Source organism: Camponotus vicinus, unplaced genomic scaffold, assembly GCF_025532165.1.
Source record: "Camponotus vicinus isolate PSW18456_S1 unplaced genomic scaffold, iyCamVici1.0 SCAF_5, whole genome shotgun sequence".
NCBI classification, from domain to species: domain Eukaryota; kingdom Metazoa; phylum Arthropoda; class Insecta; order Hymenoptera; family Formicidae; genus Camponotus; species Camponotus vicinus.
Window position 1 is genome coordinate 18,522,114 of NW_028141977.1, and position 26,985 is coordinate 18,549,098.

The following is a 26,985-nucleotide window of genomic DNA, read 5'->3' on the forward strand; positions in this document are numbered from 1 at the left end:
TAGGTAATTTCTTTCGCATTTTTTGTTTTTTCACAATAACAAACAGAGCAAAACTATCTCTTATTTATTTACATAGGTAAACATATCGCGCGTTTTGAAAAATACTAAATATAGCCGTTGCGCTTGGAAAGTCGGTGAGATCTAATCCGTTTTAATGATAACCGTTGCTCGAGAGCGCAAGAAGATTGACACAGAACCGCGGAAGATGGCGGAAAAAAGCTGGTGGTCTCTTGAGCGCTGATTTTTTACGAAGCGTTGCGAGGAGACGGCGATCGAAAAGGCGTGGAAAGGAAGGCGAAGAAACGTCGCCTTGGCGAACAGGAAGTGACGCGGTATGGACTACGTCGGAATGTAAATGGAGAATCCGATTGCGAGAATGTGCCGCAAGAAATAGAGGGACAAAACAGCCAAGAGCGCGCAAGGAAATGCGCTTGCAAAATTGATCGATAAATCGCTCGGGAAAGAGTTGGCGCAGGGCTGACTGGCAATCTCGTCTTAAGGCATAGATCCTTGATGAATCTTACGGTTATCATCGTCATCGATCGCGATCTATCCCGTCAACGAATCTCAGTGCGGATTATCGGTGGCGGATCGTTGACCAGGCTCCAGGACGTTGCCCCGATAATCCTTACCTTGGGATACGTATCAAACGTAACCAATTCATTACGCATAAGATAAATAAGCGGTTATCTCGGTCCTATTGCCGGTTAGGTATGCGTAATCGTATCTCTAAACGACTCATTTTTAGCGCCAATAAAAGCACCAGTCCCGATTCCATCGAATTCCTTCTCGCGGGCGATTCTTATCTCGGCATGATAACAATTACGGTACACTTGGGGCTGCAAAAGGACGAGCCCCCTGAAGCCGATCGATTCTTCGGCAAATAATCTCGAGAAGAGCAAAAGCATTTGCTACGAATCCCTGTCACGCAAATGCGAATTAATCGTTTCTTGTCGCTGTCGCATCTTCAACGCCGCGTCTGATCTTCCAGTCTTGAGGACTCATCAATCTCTCTTAATCTCTCATTATAATTCGCGACGGCGCCGAATCCAGGCTAATCCTTGGATCGCTCGATGCAGATAATAACAGCCCCCCGATGGACGCAGTAGCCTACGGTTTGCACGACGTTACATACACGGCCGTAAACACCGTTACGATTTCAAACAAATGTTATTCTCCAGCAGCCAGCCAGCCAGCCAGTCAGTCAGCCAGACGGTACTTCCGACTGTTACCCCGGTCATGTTCGTGGTCAGATGATTTTGCGAACTGACGAAACACGTACTCCCATTTAATGCGAATCGTCATCACGGCGCGTGCACAGGATGCGATGCATCACGATTGGCGGCGGTCGTCCTGCGCCCTCAATGAGCGCTGATGGAAAATATTTTTACCTCTGCTCGTGGTATTAATATCTTGTACCGTTCAGTCCATTACATTTTGATTTCAGCATATCCTCCCTACCCCATTTTCTACTCTCTTGTGTGTGTGCCATACCGCGCTGCATCTCTACCGTATCATTTCGTCTCGAAGTCGATTGCCCGTTAATAAAGTAAATATAAAGAAGTGAGGAAAAGTACCGTATGTTAAACAGTGAAATGAAAATTCTTTGACGTTACGCGAAATCTAGAAAAGATTTTAACCCTTATACTTTTTTTATTAATTTATATATTCTAAGTAATATTTTAACAGCAACGTAAAGAATAAGGGTGAATAGCTCTTGTATCCTTCCGTGTCTTTATGATCACATAAAATAACAAAAGTGGAGTTTTCTCAAATATGAAGATATGATACTCTATCTCGGTTGATGATTTTATATTAGTTATTAAATTTTTTAAAAAGCTGTCATTTATTAAATTTAATAGTCATTGTTGGTCATTTTATTACTAATCTAGTAATGCATCTGATAATCTACGTGTTATACGATATGAAAAATTATTTATATTTTTCCATTCAGAAAAAAAATTACATTATATAATAGTAATCAGAGTTATTCATTAACGTGCATCCTCTTTATTACAGAATCATTAAATAATAATAACTGATACTAATATCACAAAAATGGAAATTGGATTGGAAAATTATTTCCGAAATTATTTCTGCCCTTTTGATTGTTATTTAGCAATATTTTGAAAATAGGATTACTTTACGTTTTTAAGAAAATGAGACTTTCTCCGATGGGACAATTACCGCTCATCTGCTTCCGATCCGTACCTGATTAAAACTCTATCGCCTCCCGCGTTATAGAAAGAAAAAAAAATGTGCAAGGCGAGACGGGGAAAAATCGGCGATCATGAAAAATGATCTCGAAGAGTTTCTTCTCGATGGATAGGCATTACGCGCCGCAATTTTCTTCACCCATAACTTCAGTGCCTGCCGAGCAGGTGCCTCGAGTCGAATAGCCAGGCGAACCGCAGGACGCTACCGTTTCTTATCCCGGCGACATCCTCGTAAACGACTTAATAGCCTTGGTTCGCCTCATATTTTTTGTCACACGCATTTTTTCGATATTTCGCGACAAACGTCCATCCGCTCGTCGCGATTGCATGAGTTAGCTTCAGATGATTTACGGGCTGTATAAAAGCTACGTGCTTGTCACTTCTAGAGACCCTCTAATCTAAATCTAGGTCTTTAGTCACTTCATGAAGTCTAATCATGATCATATTAAAATAATCACTAAGTCTTATCAGTTTTATTTTTATTTTTATAATATATAATTAAAATATTAGAAGTAAATTAATTAAATTATAAAGGTTCGAATCTTTATAAATTATTAATATATATGTGAATTTATATGAAAAATTTATAAAGGTTCGAATCCTGTGATATAAATTTATAAATTATAAGATATAAATTTTTTTATTTTTATAATATATAATTAAAGTACTAAGAATAAAATTTTCTTGAGATTTTGGCGCACCTGCAACGTATATTTTTGGGTGTGAAAAAGAATCATTTCTTACTCTTAACATTTGTTTATATCGCTCGAATCACCATAGAGATTCGTCCATCGAATTAGACTTCTAGGAACAATCGCAAAGAGTCAACGAGCCGTGCATTGCGAAAAAAACGCGACGCGGTTTTATACGATAGCTTATATCCCTTTCCATGTTGTCGCTGATCTGTAATAACGTATATTACTCGCGCGCAGCCGTCACATCGTCGTTATCGTCGTCGTTCGAAAATTCCACGTGAGTGGCCACGAAACAAGACGCACCGTGTCATTTCGTAACGGGAAACTCGGGGCCCACCAAGATGCGCGATGAGGTAAATATGATGGGGTAATAAAGTGTCACTGTGTTGTTCTTACGAAAAGTCGCGTTCAGATCCGTGAAATACGGCGGCGTGACGAATCGTAAATCCCATTAGGTGTTGTACGCGCGAGGAACAGCCGGGTGGCTGTTATATCCAAGGGCCCGTGGGGATATACAGTTATACACATCGCGCATCGATGAAACATTCATGAAACCCACGGTGTAATGCTCTGCGTTGCGCCTTTACAGACGCGTGCATCGGTGCAATCGCCCGTGGGTCAAGCGCCGCGCTATTTTTTTTCTTCTTTTTTTCTTCGTCATTCTACGCGCGCCTTTTAGTGTCTATTATCGTATACGTCATACACTTCGTGGTCTGCATTTGCAATCAATGAAATGGAGAAACTCGACATAACGATGGCCGGAATTAAGAGAAAGAGACGATTAGCCTCGAGAGAATTTGTGGTTTTTCTTCAAGAACTAAAATTTAAAGCTTTTGCAGAAACTTTAATGACTTGAAAATTTGCAAGTTTTATTTTTGGCATTTTTTTCTCTCGCATCTACATGTGAATTTTATAAAGAAAAGGTCGAATCGTAAAGAGTAGAAAGAATTTTTTTTTTGAAAAAAATCTGATTAGAGTTTCTCAATTTTACAAAGATTAAATTTCATTTGTATTAATTTTCTTATACAATTTTTTTGTTTTTATTTATATTCTTCAAACTTATAATTCTTGATAACACTTAATGATTGATTTCTCGAGATTATCAGAATAAAGTGTACTTCATGCTGATAAAAGTTTATGAATGAAATGACAGAAATTACGAAAAATCCGGAGCACATTGTAGACTCGAGTATTTTATTAAATGTATTCGATTCAAACCAATAATCGAAGCATTAATCAGCCGAGACGGTAGAGATGGTAAAAACGTACCAGAAATGAAAGAAACGCAAATAATCGAATAATGAAGCCGGTGCAATTGGATATAGTAATAATGGCCTGTATGGCTCCTTTACCTGTCTGGCGACCTTCATCATTCTCAATCAACTCCTTCATCATCCTTCTCCTACTACTTCGATATCGACAACATTATCATCATCACCAAAGCTGGCACCTTCATCTTTAGAATCCTTCGATAGTGTTGAGTCTTATTTGTTGGAGGAATCTTTTAAGAATGTCGATTTTCTGAAAAATACACAATAAGATGTCATGTATTCTTATCGAATCTTATATTATCATAATTTTTCTCCATAATTTAAAAAGAAATAAAATTTAAAATTATTAAAACTTGTGTGATAAGAATTTTATATATAAATTATTTTGTTTTTGAAATTAAAAATCATCTTTCTAGTATAATTTTCCTTGTATTTCCTTCTATTTTTATCTATCTAATTGGCTCTAATAAGAAACAATTGTATGAAAAAGAAGATTCGTTATTTTTAAAAAATCATGATGAAATCATTAAAATAAATTCTAGCTAGTTTCCAATCGAAACTTGAATTTTAATAATTATTAAAAAAATTAATTATATATAAAGAATTAATTTAAAAAAAATTTCTCGATCTAATATTCAAATTTATCAAGTTATACGAACAAATGATCATTTCTTCCGATACAGGGGGTCAATTGTGTATCACATTATTAAGTGAAAATTACAAAAGTAAGCAAATTTACTAGATATTGACTAATGAAATTATAAATATTCTAGTACATTTCACCAAGTTGTGTGATACACAATCGACCCCCTGATTGAAAGAAACGCTAACGTTACAATTAACTTGGATGTAATTGATAATTTGGCACTTTTATATTTTGTATAAACGGTACGAATCGTGGTCAAAATTACGAGAGAAATAGCACAGGAACACACACACAATTTGATATCTCGTCTCATTTATCTCTTCTCGGCGAAACATTTTGTCTGTTATCCGTGTGAGTATCAGCGGGATGCAGTATATAATGACGATAATGTTATCCTTCTCCGTTTCGTTATTCTTGCGGACCTAATTATCCCGCTTGATTATTAACGCTGTGCGCGTTGCGTTTTATGATAAAATAGTCAGTTAAAATTCCCACGAGCTCGATTTATATTTTTCTCGTTTTCAACTACGCTAAATACATTGCTGGTCGCGAGTTTAATTAATGCGCGTTTAACATCAATTTTCACTGCAATGCATTAAGTAAATTTTGGCATCTATCAAATACGCATTTGAATTTTTCTGAATTTCGCGCCTGCATTCTATATAATCAGGACCAATTTAATCAATCTTCAATTACATGTATAATTTGAGCGATTAGTTTAACTAATAAAACTACAGCAACCTATTTAAAACTAAATATAATTAACTTTTAAGTCTAATCTTCCCATCTACGTATGAAACGAAAAATTAATAATTCTACCTACATCTCAATAAGATAAGATCAACAAGATGCAGGTTACTCGAGGTAGGAAATTAATTAAATTAATCGGAGTTGTATGTGTGTGTGTGTGTGTGTTAAAGTGACTCTATAAATTTAAATAGATAAAAAAATAAATTCAAAAATATATTAATATACATTTAAATAAATGCATATAAATAAAAAAGAAATTACGAGATTTGTACGTGCGTAGAATGCAATCCTTGTACGTTTAAACGTCCAATCACCTCCAAAACTGATTGCGAATCCATTAGGGTGCATTCACACTGGTAATAAGCAGTGTGTAAGCAGTACATTAGAAGAGCAAAAAGTATAAATTGTAACTACCAGCGCGAGTTCGATTGGCTTCTGCTTTTCTACCAAGATGTGAACGCGCCCTAAGGTAAGGTTCATACATTTTTCTACCTTGCCACCGCTGATAATTCAGGTCTTTTCTCGAGCTGCCACGGGTGTTGCATAAGGGGCAGCACGTTCCATTTGTTCTCTGCAGTTAGTGCAGTTCTCTCCGGCGAGTTCTCGAGAGTTTTCGTCACTTGCCGGAGATTAACGCGAGTTGTTGCGTTTCGTTATTGAGTGATTTTTTGAGAAATATGGCTCTCATTTCTACAAGAGCGATTTTCAATCCCGGTAAGGATACAAGAGATTTATATTCACGCCTACGCGATGGGAATCTTTCCGATAAACTTTACTGATCATTCCTTAAACGTTGTCTTGTCGCCGGAATCTCCTCGACATGATTATCACACGTGATGAAATTGGGTTAGGCACTTTGAAAGTATCAGTAAAACATCATTTTAATCACATATTTCTGTTTCAGTGCTGAGACAAACCCTCAGGCAGATCATCTTCACGAAGCAACTGCCTAAATGCGTAGGTTCTTATGTTTGCTGTCAACAACGATTCGTTAATTTCACGTATTCATGGCTGACGATAATAGCGATTACACTGGCTATATAAAAGCTAATATTCAAATAAATCGTGTTATCAATAAAAATTTTTTTTACAAATATATGCTATTCGAATCAACGTTTTATTAAAAAATTATAGTATTTTTACTTCGCGTTAATATTTGTACTTTTCTCGACTTTCTTAAATTTTTACCTCTAAATGTATATATCTTTTATGTAGATCTTTTATGTAAGATTCAATATGATTTGCCGTACTGTTAATGTATAGCTAAATTTTAATTTTCTTTGATTATACATTATAATACTGTACTATTTTAGCAACGTCGTCATCAATTGAATAGTCGACTGTTCCTTCCAACTGTTATCAGCCAAAGGTTCTATGCAGAGAAGAAAATATACTCCCGTGACAAACCACATTGTAATGTAGGTACTATTGGTCATGTAGATCATGGCAAAACAACTCTGACAGCAGCTATTACCAAAGGTACCTATATATATATAATTATACTTTGCTTTATTTGTTATATGAACAGAAACATGAATAAACATAAAATATTGTTATAAACAGTATTATCTGAAAAGGAACTAGCAACAGCTAAGGGATATAGCGAGATTGACAATGCTCCTGAAGAGCAAGCTCGTGGAATTACCATTAACGTCGCGCATGTAGAGTACCAGACAGAAAATCGCCATTATGGACACACAGATTGTCCAGGTCATGCTGATTACATTAAAAATATGATCACAGGAACGGCACAGATGGATGGCGCTATACTGGTTGTCGCTGCCACAGATGGTACAATGCCACAGACTAGAGAACACTTGCTCCTTGCTAAACAAATTGGTATCCAGCACATCGTTGTATTTATTAACAAGGTATAACATATACAAAAGATTGTTAAGAGTAAAAGAGTAAACACAAGTACACATGGTATCGAAATCATATCTTTTAATGTCTTTTAGGTTGATGCGGCTGATTCAGAAATGGTTGAGTTAGTAGAAATGGAGATACGAGAATTGTTTTCTGAAATGGGCTATGACGGCGATAACATCTCGATAGTGAAGGGTAGTGCGCTCTGTGCGCTCGAAGGAAAGAATCCTGAAATAGGTGCGCAAGCTATCCTACAATTGTTGGAAGTGATAGACAAAAATATTCCGACTCCTCAAAGAGATCTGGATAAGCCCTTCCTACTCCCGGTAGAGAATGTATATTCTATTCCTGGAAGAGGTACTGTGGTCACTGGTAGATTGGAGCGCGGAAAACTTAAAAAAGGAACGGAATGCGAGCTTATTGGTCACAACAAAGTTTTGAAAAGTACAGTCACAGGTATAGAGATGTTCCATCAGATATTGGACGAAGCCCAAGCAGGAGATCAACTCGGTGCTCTAATAAGAGGTTTAAAGAGAGACGAAGTTAGAAGAGGCATGGTAATGTGCAAACCTGGTACCATGAAGGCGTACGATCACATAGAAACGCAAGTGTATATATTGAAGCAGGAGGAAGGAGGCAGAAAGAAACCTGTAACAAATCTGATACAATTACAAATGTTTTGTAAAACATGGGATATTGCAGTACAGAGTGCTGTAGGAGGGAATAAAAATTTAGCCATGCCAGGAGAGGATGCTACGTAAGACATATTTCATTTACATGTATAGTTTTTTGAAAATTTGTCATGTATATTTATTGTGCTCTTTTGTTGCAGATTGATACTAAAGTTGATAAGACCAATGGTATTAGAAAAAGGACAGCGCTTCACATTACGAGATGGAATAGTGACTGTAGGAACCGGTGTGGTTACTAACACTCTAAAACCGCTTACCGATTCAGAGCGAGTAGCCCTTCTTGAAGGTAAGAAAGCAAAGAAGGAGTTGAAGCAACAGCAAAAACAGTAGAACTCGAAAAATATTTGTTAAAATAAATCATAATCATGCTATAACAAAAAGAAACATATGTCAAATCAGATAGTCGGATCTCGATCAAAACTGAAATGAGTCTTTATTCAAAATATCCGACATTCCTTTGAAATGGAAGTTAGTTTGATAAATGTGCAAAATGTGACATCGACGCAGATATTGTAATGCTAAATATATAAGTTAATTATATATTTAAATGAGGTATTTTTACCATTTTATTATAGAGAGATAATCCTTATAATTTTAGTCATTAACGTAGAATAGTGTGAGAGATGATCAGAGTCCGGACCTCGGTCCCGTTTCCCCCACTCCAAGTGCATGCTAGCGGCTGAGCGTCGCGAAAAGCAGTACCGTCTATGCTACGGCGGTCTAACGTAGCAAAGAGCGCACCGTGACATACAATACGAATACATATATATTATATATAAATTATATTATATTATATATAAATATATTATATATATATATTTATATATAAAATATATTATAAAATATATATATTTATATATAAAATATATTATATATATATATATTTATATATTTATATATATTATATACATATATATATATAAATATATTATATATATATTATATATATTATATATATTATATATTATATATAAATTTATATTATATATAAATATGTATAAATTAATACAGAATTATATGTTTATTTAATGTTATAAATTATATATAAGTCATATGTATAAACATAGTATATACATATATGTATATACTATGTACTTATACACATTTTTTATTATATATTTTTATTATTATATAGATGTATATATATTTATATTCTACGCCACGGTGCTCTCTTTGCTACGTTAGACCGGCACGGAGTAGATGGTACTGCTTTTCGCGATGCTCGGCCGCTAGCATGCACTTGGAGTGAGGAAAACTGCACTGAGATCCGGACTCTGATGATGGTAGTCTATTATTAATTCAAATATATTGTAAGCATATGTTTATCAAATATATCTCATTTCTTTCTTAGTGTTTTCATGCATCTATATAAGAAATACAATGTATGATCAAGTACATTTTGAAATAAACAATACGTTAATAAAACGTCGGGAATTGCGCGATTAATACACAAAAGTCCGAAAATTTTTATAGCTTTAAAAACAGTTTCATAATTTATTAAAGTTCATACATCAGCGCGGTACAATCTGCTTCAAGCAGAATAATGAAACGCTATTAGAAGTGTACAAGAATTAAATATACATGTTGCAATGTCATTCCTCTAATTTCGTTCTATGCTAAAAATTCAGCAGTGTAATTTACACATAGTTTATTTTTTCTGTTAATTAGTTATCGGGAACAATGATTTGAAAGGGTGGGTTAACAGTTTCACGTACTTTTAAACAAAACTCTTGTATAGAAAAAAAAACACTCTGTTTATATAATTTAAGTTGAACAAATGATACATTCATTTTTTGCTTATAAAAATTTGCAATTATATGCATATCGCAAGATTCTTTCTTGTAAACTGATGCAATCTGCATGCCGAACTATTGTATACATCTATTTCAGAATTGGCAGTTTGTATTCTACACTTGATGTCAGAAAACGATAAAAACGAAACATAAAAAACAAATATTGTTATTTCAGATATGCCTTAAAGTGGGTTAGCGCGATTGTATTTAATATACAGCACGCCTTTTACACAATTCCCATTTCTCACGTATATATGTACACACACGCACGCACGCACGCACATTTATACAAGCGAGCGAATCGAAAAATGCGAAGAATTCGTTTAGATCGTTTCATTATTACATCACGTACAACAGTTTCAGCAGACTGTATTCTATGAACTGGTATCACAAATTGTTTCACCTTCGCTCCTTTTGTTCCATTTTTAATTTATAAATTTATATGACATTATTGTTTCCTCTTACATGAGAATTTTACAAAATCTAAACATGCAAGTGTAGATAGATTTGCATACACAATCACACATGCGTGTATTTCGCATTAATATATCCACATGACCCATCTTTAAGGCTATAATGATAACAATAGTATAAGATCCAAAAAATTACATCAAAATTATCCAGAATAATGTTTATTGAACTAAATAATTGCTTTTGTAAATATGTAATTATTATTTTCTTCAAAGAAAGAATCTTCGATCTCTATATAAAGAAACACGAGTGCGCGGTACATCCAAGGGACACTCGTATAGTAGGCCTTACTCTCCGTAAAGGCCACATCCACAGTATTAAATAAACTAAAGGTCTTCGTCGTCTTCTGGTAATGCCGTTTCTTGAGCTTCCTTGAGATCTTTCTCGATCTGTTGCTGCCACTGTGGATCCATAGTAACTTCCGGCGGCAGTAGCGCAGGCATAGCGACAAATTCCAAATTTGGATCTCCGATCAACTTGCGTGCCAACCAGAGAAAAGGTTTTTCAAAGTTGTAATTACTTTTTGCACTGATGTCGTAGTACTGAAATGTAAAAAATACCAAAATTGTATATCTTGTTTATATTCTGTAACATTATAACATTATATTGGAGGGATAATGTAATTAGAATTCAGATTAGAGGGACAGTGTAATTTCTTCACTTTATATCAGAGTACTGAATCATCATAAAACAAAAAATAAAATAGAGAAAAAAAAAAGCTTAAACATATGTAAGAAAAATAATTAAATATATATATGTATATATATATATGTATATAATTTGAAGAATATTTATATATAGTTTAGTTTAGTATAGTAGAAATATTGCCTTCCAAATAGATATATACCTGTAGATTCTTCTTCCTGTGAAACACGATACTCTTGGCCTTTACTTTCCTATCCTTGATGTCGACTTTGTTACCGCAGAGAACAATCGGTATGTTTTCGCAGACACGGACCAGATCTCTGTGCCAGTTGGGTACATTTTTATACGTCACTCTGGATGTGACATCGAACATGATTACAGCACACTGTCCTTGAATATAATAGCCATCGCGCAGACCTCCGAACTTTTCCTGACCGGCCGTATCCCAGACGTTGAAACGGATCGGTCCACGATTGGTGTGGAAGATGAGCGGATGCACCTCTACACCCAGAGTGGCGACGTACTTCTTTTCGAATTCACCGGTAAGATGCCGTTTAACGAAGGTGGTCTTACCGGTACCACCGTCGCCGACGAGCACGCACTTGAAGGTGGGCATATCGGGTTCGTTTGCCATTTTTATTACTGTTAATTTTTCCGTAAACTTGATCGATGTCAGGAAATGTCACGTTTCTGCAAACAGAGAGACTGATTAGATCCTAGCTTACCGCCTTATGCAGCGAGCAGAAGAAATCACGCGAGATTCCGCGAGACGATTTTTCAAACATTTCTACTTTCGCGAATATCGCGAGAGAGGTGAAGATTCGCGTCGAATCCAAGATTTACGTGGACGAGGGAGGTCTGAGAAAAATCGACCAAGGACACCCGCCGATCGAAGCTACTGGAAAACTTGGCGGTCACGCGTTGGAAACGTGATCGAGACAAGAGACTCGACACGCGTCTCGAGGTACCCTCGCGATAACCGAATATCGGACAACACGCGGGAATCGCGGGCGCGAGGGAAAGAAGCCGGGTCAAGGCACGCGCTCGGGATCCAGCGGGATAATCGCTGGCGCGGCGCGCGACATGGAAATGGCGCCTGTCGAACGGCGAAGGCGCAAAAGGCCGCACAATTTTCCCTCCGATTTCACTCTCGTCACGACTGACGTATCTCGCGACGTATCCGCTCGCCGCGCGCGGCCTGTCGTTATTACCGTCGACTCCGCCCGGCGCGGCTCTCGGACTCGACGCGAGTACGAAATTTTCCCGGGTGGACGGCGAATGCACGTGAAAATGAACGGTACACTCACCGCACGGCACAGTCGCTACGGCTCACAATGGCGTTCCTCTGGGGCGGACAAGCGGAGGCGACCTGCCACCTTCGTCGATTCGTCGAGTCGCGACGTGAACGCGATCGGGATGCGATCGGGCGCGGGGCGGACGGGAAAAAATCGGACTCGATTTACCGCGACTTCCTCGGCGACGAGATCGCGCGCGCTTTCACCTCGACGGACGCTGAAATTCTCGCAATTGACCCGACTCGCCGGAAACGCGCCGCCAGCGACATCTGCGCGCCATTCCGTTGCCGGTGCACCCGACGCGCGAGACGGTGCAGTTGCAAGGGCGCTCGAGATTCATCCTGTGGCGGCAAATGTTGAAAGGGAGGCCGTTCGAGCGATTTTGCTCGTCGTTTTCGCGCGAGGGACGTCCGCTTCCTTCGGAAACGATCGGTTATTTCGCGGCGAGCGCGCGAAACGGGATCGCACGACCGGAATAAATGAAGCGTGTATCACGAGGAAGCTTGGGATGATGGATATTTGTCGCCTCGATCCATGTAATTAATTTGAGATATTTTTGCCGCGTTCTCTCCTTCATTTTTTTTCAATTTTTCTTGCATTATTTGAAATGACAAATGCATTGTGTGGGTTCGCAGGTAATTAATTAATTGCAATTTTGATCTTTGATCTTGTCCCTTTATTATGCAGAATGTTTTATATTTATAATGAGGATTAATCTATCTTTAATAGATAAAATCGCTTTTAAAACGGACATTCACACATTTAGTGATGTAGAATCGAGTAATTAATTATTTAATTAAAACGTACAGGATGTAATTTTTTGATACGAAACGTATCAAAAATCGTATAATTAAATCTGTGTATTAAATATCAGATTTGAATTGGCGCCAAATAACTACACGAAGAAATTAAATTTACTTGATTATTATAATTTTGCAAATTTAATTTGAATTACATCTCACACATAATTCTACATTTTATGTTTATATGTATGCATATAATTAAATCATTTTCAATATTTTTTTCTATTTTCTCATCATAAAGATGAGAAACATATAACCCAGAAACTTTTTAATTAATACTTTATATTAATGTTACTATTATTTGCATTTTTTTGTTGTTGCTTCGATAGATATTTAATTTAGGACACACGTCGCAATTTATATTTTACATCTACGCGATTCTAAAATATACGTTACAGTAGATTTTCCAATATATTATTGTATTTACAATATTCTTTCGCGTAACAATGTACATGTCAGTGTTTGTAAACATTATACGCGCGCATGGTACGGAAGAGTGCGAAAATAGGAGAAGGAAGCGAACGTGAGAGGGCCCGAGATTGAAAGTCACGTCCTTGCTCCGGCGATTGTTTATCCGTTCGACGGGGCGCCGCCGGCGCCGGCCGCGCCGTCCCTGGGAAGCGAAGTTGACGTCATCGGCGCGTGCGCGTCGCGTCGGGACGGCACTGCAGAAGCAGGCGAGTTCGCGAGTGTATCGATTTTACGATCGTGCCTCTCTCGCGGTGCTAGTGCGTCCGTCGTTTCCTTTAGTTTTTTAGTGGCCGTGCACGTCGTACATGGATAAAACCGTGAATGGGATTACCCGCTAGACACGCCGCTCCGTACATCGCCCGCTGACTCGCAACTCCTCGTCACCCTTCATCATGACCAAGGATAGATTAGCAGCCCTCGTCGCGGTGAGTGAATCTCGTCGAGAGAGAGATTACTCCTCTCTCTCCGTCTCTCTTTCTCTCTCCGATTTGACTTTTCTACCGCTCGCTCTCCGCGTCTTTTTTCATCTCTATCTCACCCATGTTACGTACGCGGTGCCACCAGCTAACCGAGTCGACACGCGTACACCTCACGCACTCGTGTACACGCGTAACTCACGCCCCGCGACTCTCCCGTCGCGAGTTTTAAACGTCAGCGAGCGCGCAAACTTGCGCTTGTCGTCTTGCAAATCACTCGGCTCGAGTCGAGTCGATGGTCTCATCGTCGGCACCGGCTCGGCTCGTTATCGGGAAGGCGTAACCGGCGGCGGATGACAGGCGTCTCGTTTACTCGCTCGAGCTGACAGGTGTTCCCGCTGTACCGATCGGTATCTCGTACAACGAGAACCGAAGGTCGTCGCGGTTGTCATCGTCATCGTCGTCGGTTCTTACGATGTCGAGACCACGGGACCGATCGTCGTGTCGCGCCCGGGTCCATGGCGACCATGGCCGACCTTGTCACTTATTGGCGAGGCGCGGATGAATGGAGAACGTATCCCCCATCGTCGGCGATTGTCCGGCGAAGCTTCGAATATCGTAGGCGCGCGATCACGACGTCCCACGTTCATTCATGACAAATCAATCGGCCGATTCGCAAGATGTATGTTTCCATATTTGTGTGTCAAAAATTGAATTTTTTTTCAAAATTATGTCACCTTAATTCGCTGGTTAACGTACTCGCGTGGCTGTCAAGTTCGCGCTTCGCTTAGGTCGCTTTGAAGGACACTGTTGTCCGTTCCCTCGCTATATTTACACAAAACATTCTCTTTAAAATAATACACAAAACATTCTCTTTGAAATAATAACACGTACGTGTACCTTGGAATATTTTTATGATATTTTCGATCTCAATTTGATGATATAATAAAATATCGAGATGAAGACACAAACAAAAAAAATTTGCAAAACATGGTCTCTCCATGATTATACATATGCGCGTATTTTGGAATATTTTCGATGATATTTAAAACGTCGAGACAGAGACAATGATGCGAAAGGAATCCGAGGAGGAAAAAAATTTCAGCCACTAAAGCTGTCAGTCGACTTTAATAACGGATCATCGTGACAAATATTCGTCAGGCTGGAACAAATGTCACGTCGCATGAAAGGATTAATCGTGGCAATGTTCCAACGGTGCACGGTTCAATGCGGTAAAATTCGTCATATAAATGCAACGCGATTGCACCTGTCGAATATTCGAGGGTATTGTGCGTGAAACCGGTTTCGAATTCGCCAAGATTCGTTTTAATTGATAATAGCGGCGGGAGGGAGAGGAAAGGGACAGGTACTATCGTTGTGTCACGCTTGTGGACTCCTTGTCAACTTGTTAATGATATCATTGACGATATCGAATATGCAATATGTACATACATACTTCGTGTTTTGCATGAAAGCAGGAGAGAGATATCGATTGAATCAAAATATATGACTTCCGATATAAGACGAAGATACACCCATAAAATGTAACATTATTGACGATCGAAAATCAGCAATAACGTAAAATGCTACAAACTTTTAGTTCAATAATTCGAAAACATTGCTTTTATCGCTGGTAAATTATTTAGCTTTCTGTGTCATGAATATTTTTGGTTCAATCTTTTACATATCTCTTTAATGATTGAGAGATTAAAATTATAAATATTTTTTTCAATATATAATATCTTTGCAAGTTTGAAATTTTTTTTAATCTCTTTAAGATACTATGAATATTTCAAATTAATTTTGCAAAATTTTGTTAAACAAAACTATTTATTTATTTATTTATTTATTTATTTATTTATTTATGATTTACATTACAATAATTAACAGTAATGATAGAGCGGAGATTATTTGACCCAACTTGCTCTTTTCATCCTTAATTTTCAATTAATATACCTAATTTTGTTTTGAAAGATACACGACACGCATCAAGTATCACGCTAGCTTGATACTCGATGACTCATTAGTCGGTGGCATTCGTGGAAAGTATGTATGGGCGTAGAATCCATGTTACCAACGGATTTCCTTGTGTTTATCATTGACTATTATTAAACCATTAGTCTTTCGGAAACAATATCATTATATTACACAATAATGTTTATTGCAATATTATTACAAAAGATACGAGATTATTATTTGAATTTATCTCGAAACGATTTCGAAAATTCGTTTTATATTATAATATAAATTTATATATCTTAGACAATTTAAAGTTACATATCAAAAGAGATAGCTTATCTTATATACAATTATATGTATATTTCTTAAAAATTTTTTAGAACAGTAATGACGCTATTTTTTATGGAAGATGCTCGACGTGGTGGATTTTTAAATATAATTACAATAAAACATATTGTAAAAGAAATAATTGTAAAAACAGGATAACAAGAATGACAATATTTTCCGACAGGGTTGAGAATAATCTGAACGAAAGAAATTGAAAATGTTCATTTTTTTATATCTGTAAATTACACGTATTCAGAAATCCTTTATCCTTGCATCATAATCTTCCTTTGACTCGTATTTATTTCATTCCGCTTTTATAATAATTATTTATAACTTTCGAGGAAGAGAAAGGGAGTATAATATTCCATTGTAAGATGAGAGAAACGCAAGAAATTAAAATTCATCCCGCATTTACATCGCTCGGTTATTATCGTCCTTGTCGCTTTGCATAAAAAATGCGAGCATCTTCTATAAATAACCGAGATTCTTTTATGAGACGATACGAATTGCGAGACATTTTTTCGCGCTCGGTATGAGATAATTCTCTCTCGAAAATGATCGCGAGTTTATTACAATTGTGATTCATACGTTACGTCGCTATCTCCTAGAGAGTGTGCCGTGACCTTTTATGTTCGCCATAAAGATTTCCAGTATATTCTCGCGGATTATACGTGTACGACGCAATCTCGCAATTTTTCTTCTTTCTTTCAAAATATATCAATATATTTGATGCCGATCCACATATCTTTATAAACTCTCAAGACTTGAGAAAGATATCAAATGTTCCAAACGTTTTATGGTATATTGCTTGTTGCAATATTTTTTACAGAAAAATGTTAAATTTGTTTTATATGTAATAATTTTTTCAAATGTTTATAATTAACAAATATAATAAAACATATCTGTAAAATATAATATATTAATTTATATTAAACAACGAGAATCTATCATTTGAAATTAATAATAATTAATTTTACTTTTGTAAAAACTGTAGCAGATAATCTTTTTCCGTAATTTTTTTCTTCTTAGTACTTTTTAATTTCTTGAGAAAAATGTGATTTTTCGTGATGTTTAGAGGAACAAGAGGCGTTTTGTTCTTTTGACGAGAACCATTTTTCTTTAGATTGTTCCTTGACCCAGCTGATGGCGCGCGTTTACTCTCTTGATGATTTAGCTCGTACATGAAGGTTATCCCTACTATAGGCTCGTCGTTTACATAACGATTCGTTAGGCATGCTAATAATCACCTCGAATAACGTCTTATGCTCGACAGAACGCAGTAAGTTATCCATTGTCGCTTAGAATTCGAAGGCGTGGAAGAAAATGTCTCGAGTTTGTTGAAAAATTGAAGATGCCTCCTCGTAGGAGATTGCATTATATCAATATTTTGGTACGTTAAATATGTAGGTCTCTGATTAAAATTGGTACAAATCCGAATAACCTCGATTTTCGATATGAAAATACATATCTTATATAAATACGGAAATATGTTCCTATATCAATTGTCTCATTTTCATTTCATGGGGATAAGCGCGAGATTATTTTCATGTATTTCTCGCATCGAAATCTGAATCTATCGAAATTCTATGACTTATAGATTTTAATTAAATTTAAAATTTATGATATTAAAAAATGCGAATTTAAATTTAAAAGGTATTTAAATTATTAAATTATTAACAAGTATAATAAATGCATAATTATTTTGATTTTTTATTCGGGGAAAGAACGGTTTCATAAATTCTCTATTTGTTTTGTGAATTATTTAGGAGAAAATGTATTTTAATTTGAGATAAATATATATATTTGGGATAAAATATATAAACTGGAACATGCACGTGTACAAGATATAGAATTCCGACAGCAGGAAAAATCGATTAAAGCTATTTCTGTTTAATCACTGATTTTGCTCTGTACTATAGATATAACTGCAATTTAGAAAAATATATCAAATTGTTGATCTAAAGTAGTTAACCCAGACTGCTGGTGCGATTCAGGCTTAGCACGGCATGAGTCGAAACGGGAACAATAATCGATCGCGCGAAAATTACGTTAGGCATAAGATAGCATCTAAATATGCCACTATACAGTATAAATTATATATGTATTGTAAAATATGAAATAAAGTGCAAAAAGTTTATATAAAAGTTGATCGATATAACACTACTTAATTTCTGCGAAAGCGCGCGCAAGCTCGAGGGAGTGAGAAAACCGCGGTATTTCAAATTATGTTGCCGAAATTTATCGATACGAAGTATCGGGAAATATCGCGTTACGAAATTTTATATATTTCGATTAATTGAAAAGTTACAGATAGTTGTAACGTGTGTGCGGCTGCGGGTGAAATATTTTTCGTAATTAAAGGAGCAAAGTTTGAAATTGTTACAATATCGAGATGAATATTCAATCTCCATTGCTAATGGATATACAAATTATTTTGCCCCAAGTTCTGTCCGAGTTTCCGTTGTCGCGAATAAACACATAAAGCATCGTGTTTACGCGTTTATAGCATCGTAACCGCCAACTAACCAGAATTATATCGATTTCACTCCCAACTCGCATATGCTACAGAGTCGAGAGATACACATAATGTTATAGTTGCCGTCGTGGTCATCGCGCTAAACTTTGTTTGGGTAACGTTATTATTTTACTCCATGTTTGCGTGTACCTGTCATTATCGAAATATATTATTTGTGCCATCGCGATATTTGGACGCGATATCGATTGCGAAGAGAGGAACGATACACTCTTCGGTCCTTTTGTCGCAATCGCGATGTCTATAATCGTTTCTTAATTGTATGCAAATATCGTATCGATTAAGCGAGGACCCCGAGAGCGGCAACTAGGGCGATAGAAACGAGCGCGGCCGCGAAACTAACAGGCGCGAGGCGTCTGCACGTGTCGATTATTATGCAAGAAAAATTATGCATTAACTGTAGCAGTAGAGATTGTATAGACGTTAGAAAGAGAAAAAGTACAACGTACCGCATAGTTTTGTTTAATAAAATTATACGTTTTTAATTCCATAAATTTTATCAGTGATACTTCTTTTTTTTGTATTTTATGTATGTACATTTTTATGGGGCGCGGATTATATGAAATATCGCATACATTAAACATTTTTATAATTTTTTAAAACAGGTCACGATTATATTTATGTCTCTATTTTATTTTATATGTCTAAATATTATATAAATTGCTAATGAAAATGTAAATACAACATTGTGGAAACATGACATAAGTTATATAATAAATATCACTTTCATGGATAATTATTTTAGTAATCTAACATTTTATTTTTTTATAGAATTTTATGGAAGAACATTATTTTTGCTTCTCCAAATGGTTAAGTTTGAAAATATAACGTGAACTAGTATTCTGTTCAATAATTGAAACATTGATAATATTGTATAATATTCCCCAACTTTGATTAATATTTACTTCAAATCTTCCGAGAGGTAGAAACAATGTAATGTAATATATGACATTCTGTAGATACTTCGTTCCACGAGATCTTTATTCTCATGACAACAACATTAAACTTATAATGAAAGAAAATGCTGTCGCCCGCTGTAGTTTATCGTTTGATGAAAGAAATTTTCCTGCAATCTCGATTAGCCCATTATAACCAGCATTTCTTGACTTTGCATTCGCTGCGAAGAAAGATTGTATTTTCAAATATTAATGTATGTGAAATACTTTTGCATTGTTCCTCTTATTTATTTATAAGTTAATTTCTGTGATGCAACATGAATTAAATTGATTGACAAATCTAACATTTATTTGGAAAACTTGTTCTGAAATTTCGAAAAATATTTAAATTTTTAATAAATATTTTATATGTATGGCTGTCACATAAAAATTTGAAAAAACTATAATATTCACATTTTTGTGAGAGAAAGATATATTATTTTAATTTGCTAAATAAAAAATAACCGAAAAATAATTATATAAATAAGTTTATCTAAATGTACAAGTTGATCTAAAATCGAAATCTAGATTAAATAACGAATTTTTATCATGACATTTTAATGATGACTTTATACGACGATCTTAACAATGAATTATAAATATTAATTATTCAGTTGTGTGAATGGGGTTATTAATAATCAGTAACAGAAGCATGATTAGAATTTAAGCCGATTATGATTATGATAGCGATTTGATTATGATTTATTTTATCAGACAGATAAAAATGCCAAATTTGAAAATTATTCCTCGAAATATATTATAATCCTCGATTACTTAGCATTATCATAGAATTTATTTATATATTATTAATATTTAAGCTGTGAAATGTCAATTCATTTTAATAATGATGAATAAGATATATAGCATATTTATATGATAATGTATGTCCGATAAGATATATAGCATATTTATATGATAATGTATGTCCAGAAAACAACACATACAAGGTATTCTAAATTTAAAAAGTCAAATTATATTAGGTTATCTAGAATCGTAATGTTTAAAATATTATAATATATAATATTATAATATTTAAAAATGTTTATATTATGCTAAGAATATTTATAATATACTTAAAAATATTTTTTCAAAATTCAATATTAAATATCTATATTAACATTTACAACAATGTTTCCTAATACTAATTAATATCCCGAGTTTGTGCATTACAATGCTTCGGCGGTTGAGATAAGATAAGATAAGATGACAAGAATGCAATAAATTAATTTTACGAGCACTTGATGCACATTAATTACAAATATAATTTAATTAACAATATAAGATGTTAGCACAATGTTTTTGTAAATATAATTATGCATTTTTCCCAGTTGAATCTATTATATTACAATCTTAATTTATATAATTTATATAAAGTATTATATGATTTATTTTCTCATTTCTTTCAATAAAAAATGTAAACGAAATTGTAGAATAAAGCCGCCACTAATTTTTTGATTCGAATTTAAATAATTTACGCAGAGATAATATATTTATTACAATACGTGAGATTATCCTAACGAGGGCAAGATCATTATTGTACGAATGGAAGCGGTTGTGCCACGTTACGCGAGAGGAAGTCAGTCTTATCAGGATGGGAGATTGCGTACGTACATGTCCGCGCACGCAATGACTGATGAAACTCGTTAGTCATGCATGTATATATGCTTTTACGTTTATCGCATTGGAATAAATCATGACCGACCTAGTCTTAATCGATGAGTTTCGTGTGCATAATATCCGAAAATAATTTTATATCGTCACTCCATTTCAAGTATTCTGGGAAACCAAGTATTGTGGAAACGATTACCATATGATATTTTCGCTTATCGAGCGTAGAACAATATTTTTTAAATATACATTTATAGATTAAATAAATGAATAATATACAAGGGAAATATCGTTGTGTGAATTGATAATATAATCGATACCTCAATAAAAAATAAATCGAGAAATATTAGAATTTTTTATATTAGACTTTGTTTTCTCGAGAGAAATAAAAAATGCAAATGGAAAAATGATTATTTTTTTTGGTTGCGCTACACATATGGTTAGAAACACCTTATAATGTAGAAAATAAAATTGATATTCTAATTGAATTAAATAAATATAAATTCTTCTCTCTATCCATCATTCATATTAATCTATTATTTTTTTTATTGTATTTACATTAGTTATAAAAAATTAAAAAACATCCTTAAATATTGTAGCGTATTATCCTGTTTCTAATGATTGTATTTCTTTTTGCAGGCCCAGTCGGATGACGACGATGTGGCGGACGATGTGTCCGTCAACGTCGGGGCGCCGGATGATTTCATGACGGAATTTTTCGCGGAGGTGAGTAACGAATTAATTTCTTGTTACGGCAATTTCATTTCCGGCGCCGCGCACGATTTCCCAACAATCGAAAGTAGGTTAAACCAGTATCAGCGAAAAAGAGTATATCGCTCGTACCGAGGACAATGCGCACGGTTCCTTCTCTCGCTTCTTTTCACATAGATACAGGTAAATATCGCGGGATAATACATAAGAGCGTAACGGTGCTTATATGTATCTGTAAAATTTAATAACTCGGAGAAAATACGGCATTCTCTAAAAATTCCGCGCTGGAATCTTTGCACAGAACTCTCTTATTCTATCGATCGTGCCTCATGAGAGCCTGCTCTCCCTTATTTTACGATAAAATGTTTTTACTTGTGGATGTGTGTGTGTATGTGTGTGTGTGTGTGTGTGCGTGCACTTGCTCGGGCAGCAAGATACAGCTTTCTTGTAGCTGCAGCAAACGCGCGTGACACGTCTTTTTTCCCCGGAGCGTTTTTACGGTTCGAAGATGCCTTCGTGATCCGCACTTTATTGAAGCGAAATCTCTAACGAGAATCGGTACATCGGGCGTATGCGTCGCGCGTTAATCGCATCGCTTAATCAGCTTATACGGAATTACGGGGCGGAATCGCAAACACACGTTTTCGTACTGAAGTGACGCACATTTCACCGTATGTTCCGTATATTTTGTATACGCGTTATATTAAATATTTTTCGAGGATAATTCAAATCGTGAATTATTCGAGGATTACCGAGTAATCGTCTTTCGGAAAATTAATTAATTTTTGCGTTGCTTTGAAATTATTATTATTGTATTAATTTAGCGAATGTCCGCCATTTACAGAATAAATGTATATCGCGGATTTAAAAACAAGGAATTGCATTCATTTAACTTCCATCGGTAATAAAATGAGAAGCGAACGTATGTGATTTTATGTATACGAATCTTATCATACATACGATAATAAGTCGGTTTCCACTTTTTCTCTCGAATGCATAAAAGTTTCTTTATCTGATACATTACTTCTCTCGCAAGCTTATGATTTGTGGTCGTAGATACGAGGTGTTATTTGGAATGCAGAACAACTGTACTATCGCATAACGATAGTATCATTTCATTTCTTAAATTCTAAAAGAAAGTAGAGAATGATAAGAGAAATTATTTTATGCTTTGCAGCATTTGTAGATTATTTTATCAAACCATATTACATTTTAAATTTCTCTAATTACATCTTTATCAGATGGAATTCGAGAGAAGAAGTAATATATATTTTTTATAAATGTATATCTCTCTCTTTATTGCTGGTTACGTGCTATAGACGTGCAGTCTGTTGATCGTGTCAACATTATAACAAATGCTATAGAAACAAGAATAAAGAAAATCCAGCTTAAAGAGAAGGTTATTTACAAGATTATAAAAAAAATATAAATCATAAATACATTTTGGGATTGTCATAGTTCATATTTTTGAAGTACCTTTGTATTTTTGAAGTACATACCTTCGTTTCAGTATTTGTCTCATTTTTATTCATGTGACTCTTTTACGGATAAATGTTTGGAAATGCAAGGCAAACGATAACTTTTATAAAATGTAATAATAGAAGATACACTCTTGATCTCTACAAATGCTTGCGCATCTCTCATGTTCCAAACAATTTTCTCTCTTAAAATTTTATTTTTATTGGTACACATAAACCTATCTATATTTATTATATTTACATCATTATATTTTTCATGCATTATATATCATCCATAGATTCATCCGCGGTTTTTCCAATATCGAATAATCTTTATCGTCAAGTAATTTTGCAACAACGGGGTGTAATTAATTAAAAGTTATTTCGAGCCGGACTTTCACGTTAAAGACCAGTTCAGTTTGTCGTCGATTACGTCGATTAGAGAAGCGTTAGATCGTCAAGATAACTTCGCGCGACTATAATTATCGTGTATAATTTAGCTGGATAATAATTACCGCGAATAGTAGGCGTATTTCTCACGTTGTTTTGTCGGTGTTCGTGGTCGTGCACGTTTGACGTCCACGAGGAGGTTTCAATTTTCCAACGGTGGAAAATACAACGCTCGTGAAATCCCTCAGGCGGGCGGAAAGGATGCCTTGGACGTCATATTTTAACGCGATTATCGGGATACAGGCAATCCAAATGCAGATTCGTGAAGCGAAAACCAAAATGGCATTAACGGTTTTAGTCGATAAATGTCACTTACACGCCACCATTTTCATGTTTCGTGCTATGTAAGCAGAACTTGGGAATACGCTAGAATCGTAACTTAAGTCAGATATTTCTAACTATTCGTGATATACAGGCTGTTTCTTAATAAGTGCGAAAAATTTCAGATGATTCTTTGTCGAAAATTAAGGGGGGTTTTTCATATAAACATTAAAAAGTTCTAATAAAAAATTGAATAGGGGGTTGCTAGTTTCATCCCCTTATAACAATATGGGAGATTGAACAAAATATTAATAAATAACCTTTTTACTAGTGGAAAATATCCACCTAATTTCATTTCTTTAACTTGTTTCAAATTTAAGAAAAAAATAAAAATCTAATTTTTACCCCCATTTTTGGAGGAGTGTAACTCCACAGGGAGGGATGTAGGAGTATATGTTTATATGAAAAACCCCCTTGATTTTCGACAAAGAATCATCTCCTAAAATTTTTCGCACTTATTAAGAAACACCCTGTATATAGATGATTAGGGAGAGAAAATGTATTTTTTGCTAATGAATAATTTTGTGATTTCTCTCTGTGTCTTATATATGACCTTTTCAAAATTAACTCTAAGTTTAAAATTTAAAAAATATATATACTTACTGACAAAATACTTGTATTTTCTTTTAGAAGAACAAATATATTTCCAATTTTATTAAATATGATATAATAATAAAGTATGAAATGATTAAAGACTAATAAAATAACAAAGCTTGGTAGAGATGATGCCCCGGGGGCATTTGCAGTACAGAGTTCCATGTGAATAGAGATTCCATTCAGTTCCGTTATGAAACTGCAAGAATGAATTGCTTTGCGAAACGCTAATTTTAACTACATTTGTTGTATTAAATACTGTCATTACACTTGCAAACATTGCCACAATTGTATTATTATAACTCGCTGTATTAACTTGCTATTTTGCTTCATGTATTTATCGGAAACATACATACATAGCTAAATCGTTCATTTATTTAACTTATAAATTACAAAGCTGTATAAAACGTAAGTTTATAGAGAATCTGTTCTTCTTACATTTTTATTGTCAAAAATTATCGCGCATATTTGTTTCTATGCAGATTTTATTATATTATTCACTACATATATACATATTATTCATTACATTTATCGTATTAATTTTTTTATATTAAGAGAAATTTTTATAATCCTGTATCCTTTGGAATGAAAAATTTATGGATTAATTTACTTTTTTTTTTTTTTGAAGGACAAAACTGTAAAAACGAGCATGTGTTGGTCGTGTAAAGTGTGTAAACGCACTAAATAATTGATGATTCACATCGGCACATAACGACAACCGTACTCTCTAAAAGTGAATCAGTGTATTATCACTGGAAAACAGTATATAGTCACTTATTACAGCAGTTATAAGTACAACACTGTAAATCAGTGATATTTTATTGAAAGAAACAGTTAATAATTTTGACTGTTTCAATCAGTAATATTTTTCAATATTAGTAATATTTCTTTCGTTATTGTCAGTAATATTAAACTACAATTCATCTCTCTATCTGTTTCACATGAAATTAAAAATTTTATTTATATTTACTAAATATTTATTATATTAAAAATTTTATTTTATTTATATTACATGCATATTGAACTTGTTATTTTAAATAGATAACGAACGAATAATTTTCATTAAGTCGCCAGACATTTATTTGTCCGACTTATAAAGATCGATTTAATATCTGAAGCCTCTCTATTGAGATTGTATCAGAAATTAAATCGAAGTAATACTTCTAATTTTAAATGTCACTCTTTGCAAACTTTATATAATTCTTATGATTAAAATTAAATACGAGAGAGATAGCGATCGTAGCGATAAACGAACGAACTATCGATTACTGGTTTTACAGTGAATTTTATTTTAACTGACCATAATCAGTGAGATATAAGATAAAATAACAAAAAAATAAGCGTTTCCACTGAAGATCAGTAAAATACTCACTGATTCTCAGTGAAATCTTATTTTACTGTTTAAATTAGTGATATTTTCACTGATTCACTTTTAGAGAGTATATTTATATTTATGTCGCTAAATCTAATAAGGCAACGTAACGTGCGGCAGTAAAATTGCATCGGTGATGCAATTTCCATTTGGTGACAATACATACGAATATCGCAGAAATTCCTCTCTGTTGCTGTCACGATATTTTCCAACGGGAAAGAATCTTGGTGTAGAAAAGAGCGCGTTCCCATGTAAATGGATGATCGTAAAAGAGAGCGCGCGAAAAGCTCGCGCGCACCAAGTTAGATTGATTTTTACCGCGTTCCGTCGTCATTTCGCTCGTTTTATCACGCATCTTTATTTCCCGCTGTTTTTTCCACGAGCACCCTGTCATCTGGGAGTTCCCTATTATTTTCCTGTTATAACATGGAAATTGCGTGCACCTTTCTTATTGTTATTACTATTTTCGTACCATTATTTTTTCTGCAATGTTTGTTTTTCATTCCGGGACAAAAAGTGGATTTCAAAATGCAATTTTGCATGCTTCAGGCTATCATGAGACTTTCATAATGTATTATCTCGATGAAGTTTAAAACGTTTCACAAAAATAAGAGCATGAAGATGAAAGTAATATTTGTTAATACTCTCTCTAGATGTGTTATGACATGTAATATTATTTTTCCTCTTT

The 26,985-nt window shown here is 34.9% G+C and overlaps 3 protein-coding genes and 1 long non-coding RNA gene across 10 annotated transcripts in view; 2 read left to right on the top strand and 2 right to left on the bottom strand.

The window, feature by feature from the left end:
* Nucleotides 1-6,155: 6,155 nt before the first annotated feature.
* Nucleotides 6,156-8,684, top strand: LOC145972265 (elongation factor Tu, mitochondrial). The gene is made up of 6 exons (XM_083100730.1): nt 6,156-6,292; nt 6,483-6,535; nt 6,892-7,057; nt 7,142-7,449; nt 7,537-8,201; nt 8,277-8,684. Exons 1-6 carry the CDS (start codon nt 6,256-6,258, stop codon nt 8,464-8,466), a joined length of 1,419 nt encoding a protein of 472 aa, XP_082956856.1. The 5' UTR covers nt 6,156-6,255; the 3' UTR covers nt 8,467-8,684.
* Nucleotides 8,685-9,600: 916 nt separating this feature from the next.
* Ran (RAN, member RAS oncogene family) lies at nt 9,601-12,502 on the bottom strand. Of its 2 annotated transcripts, none has more exons than XM_083100739.1 (3): nt 12,353-12,502; nt 11,248-11,735; nt 9,601-10,942 (listed from the first exon to the last, which is right to left on the bottom strand). In XM_083100739.1, exons 2-3 carry the CDS (start codon nt 11,677-11,679, stop codon nt 10,727-10,729), a joined length of 648 nt encoding a protein of 215 aa, XP_082956865.1. In that variant the 5' UTR covers nt 11,680-11,735; nt 12,353-12,502; the 3' UTR covers nt 9,601-10,726. The 2 variants fall into 2 exon arrangements, with proteins under 2 accessions (XP_082956865.1, XP_082956866.1); XM_083100740.1 differs by having other exon boundaries at nt 12,257-12,502.
* Nucleotides 12,503-13,774: 1,272 nt separating this feature from the next.
* Nucleotides 13,775-26,985, top strand: part of Syx1a (syntaxin 1A) — a 79,622-nt gene continuing 66,411 nt past the window's right edge. For 2 of the 6 annotated variants that reach the window (XM_083100733.1, XM_083100732.1), the window contains exons 1-2: nt 13,776-14,039; nt 22,032-22,118. In XM_083100733.1, coding sequence (XP_082956859.1) covers nt 14,007-14,039; nt 22,032-22,118 — 120 coding nt within the window. In that variant the 5' untranslated portion in view covers nt 13,776-14,006. Of the gene's footprint in view, nt 14,040-22,031; nt 22,119-26,985 lie in introns of all 6 variants that reach the window. The other 4 variants (XM_083100735.1, XM_083100736.1, XM_083100734.1 and 1 more) reach the window with 4 other exon arrangements.
* On the bottom strand, nt 13,842-15,181 carry LOC145972270 (uncharacterized). The gene is made up of 2 exons (XR_014439116.1): nt 14,931-15,181; nt 13,842-14,855 (listed from the first exon to the last, which is right to left on the bottom strand). It is a non-coding gene; the product is annotated as an uncharacterized LOC145972270 (long non-coding RNA).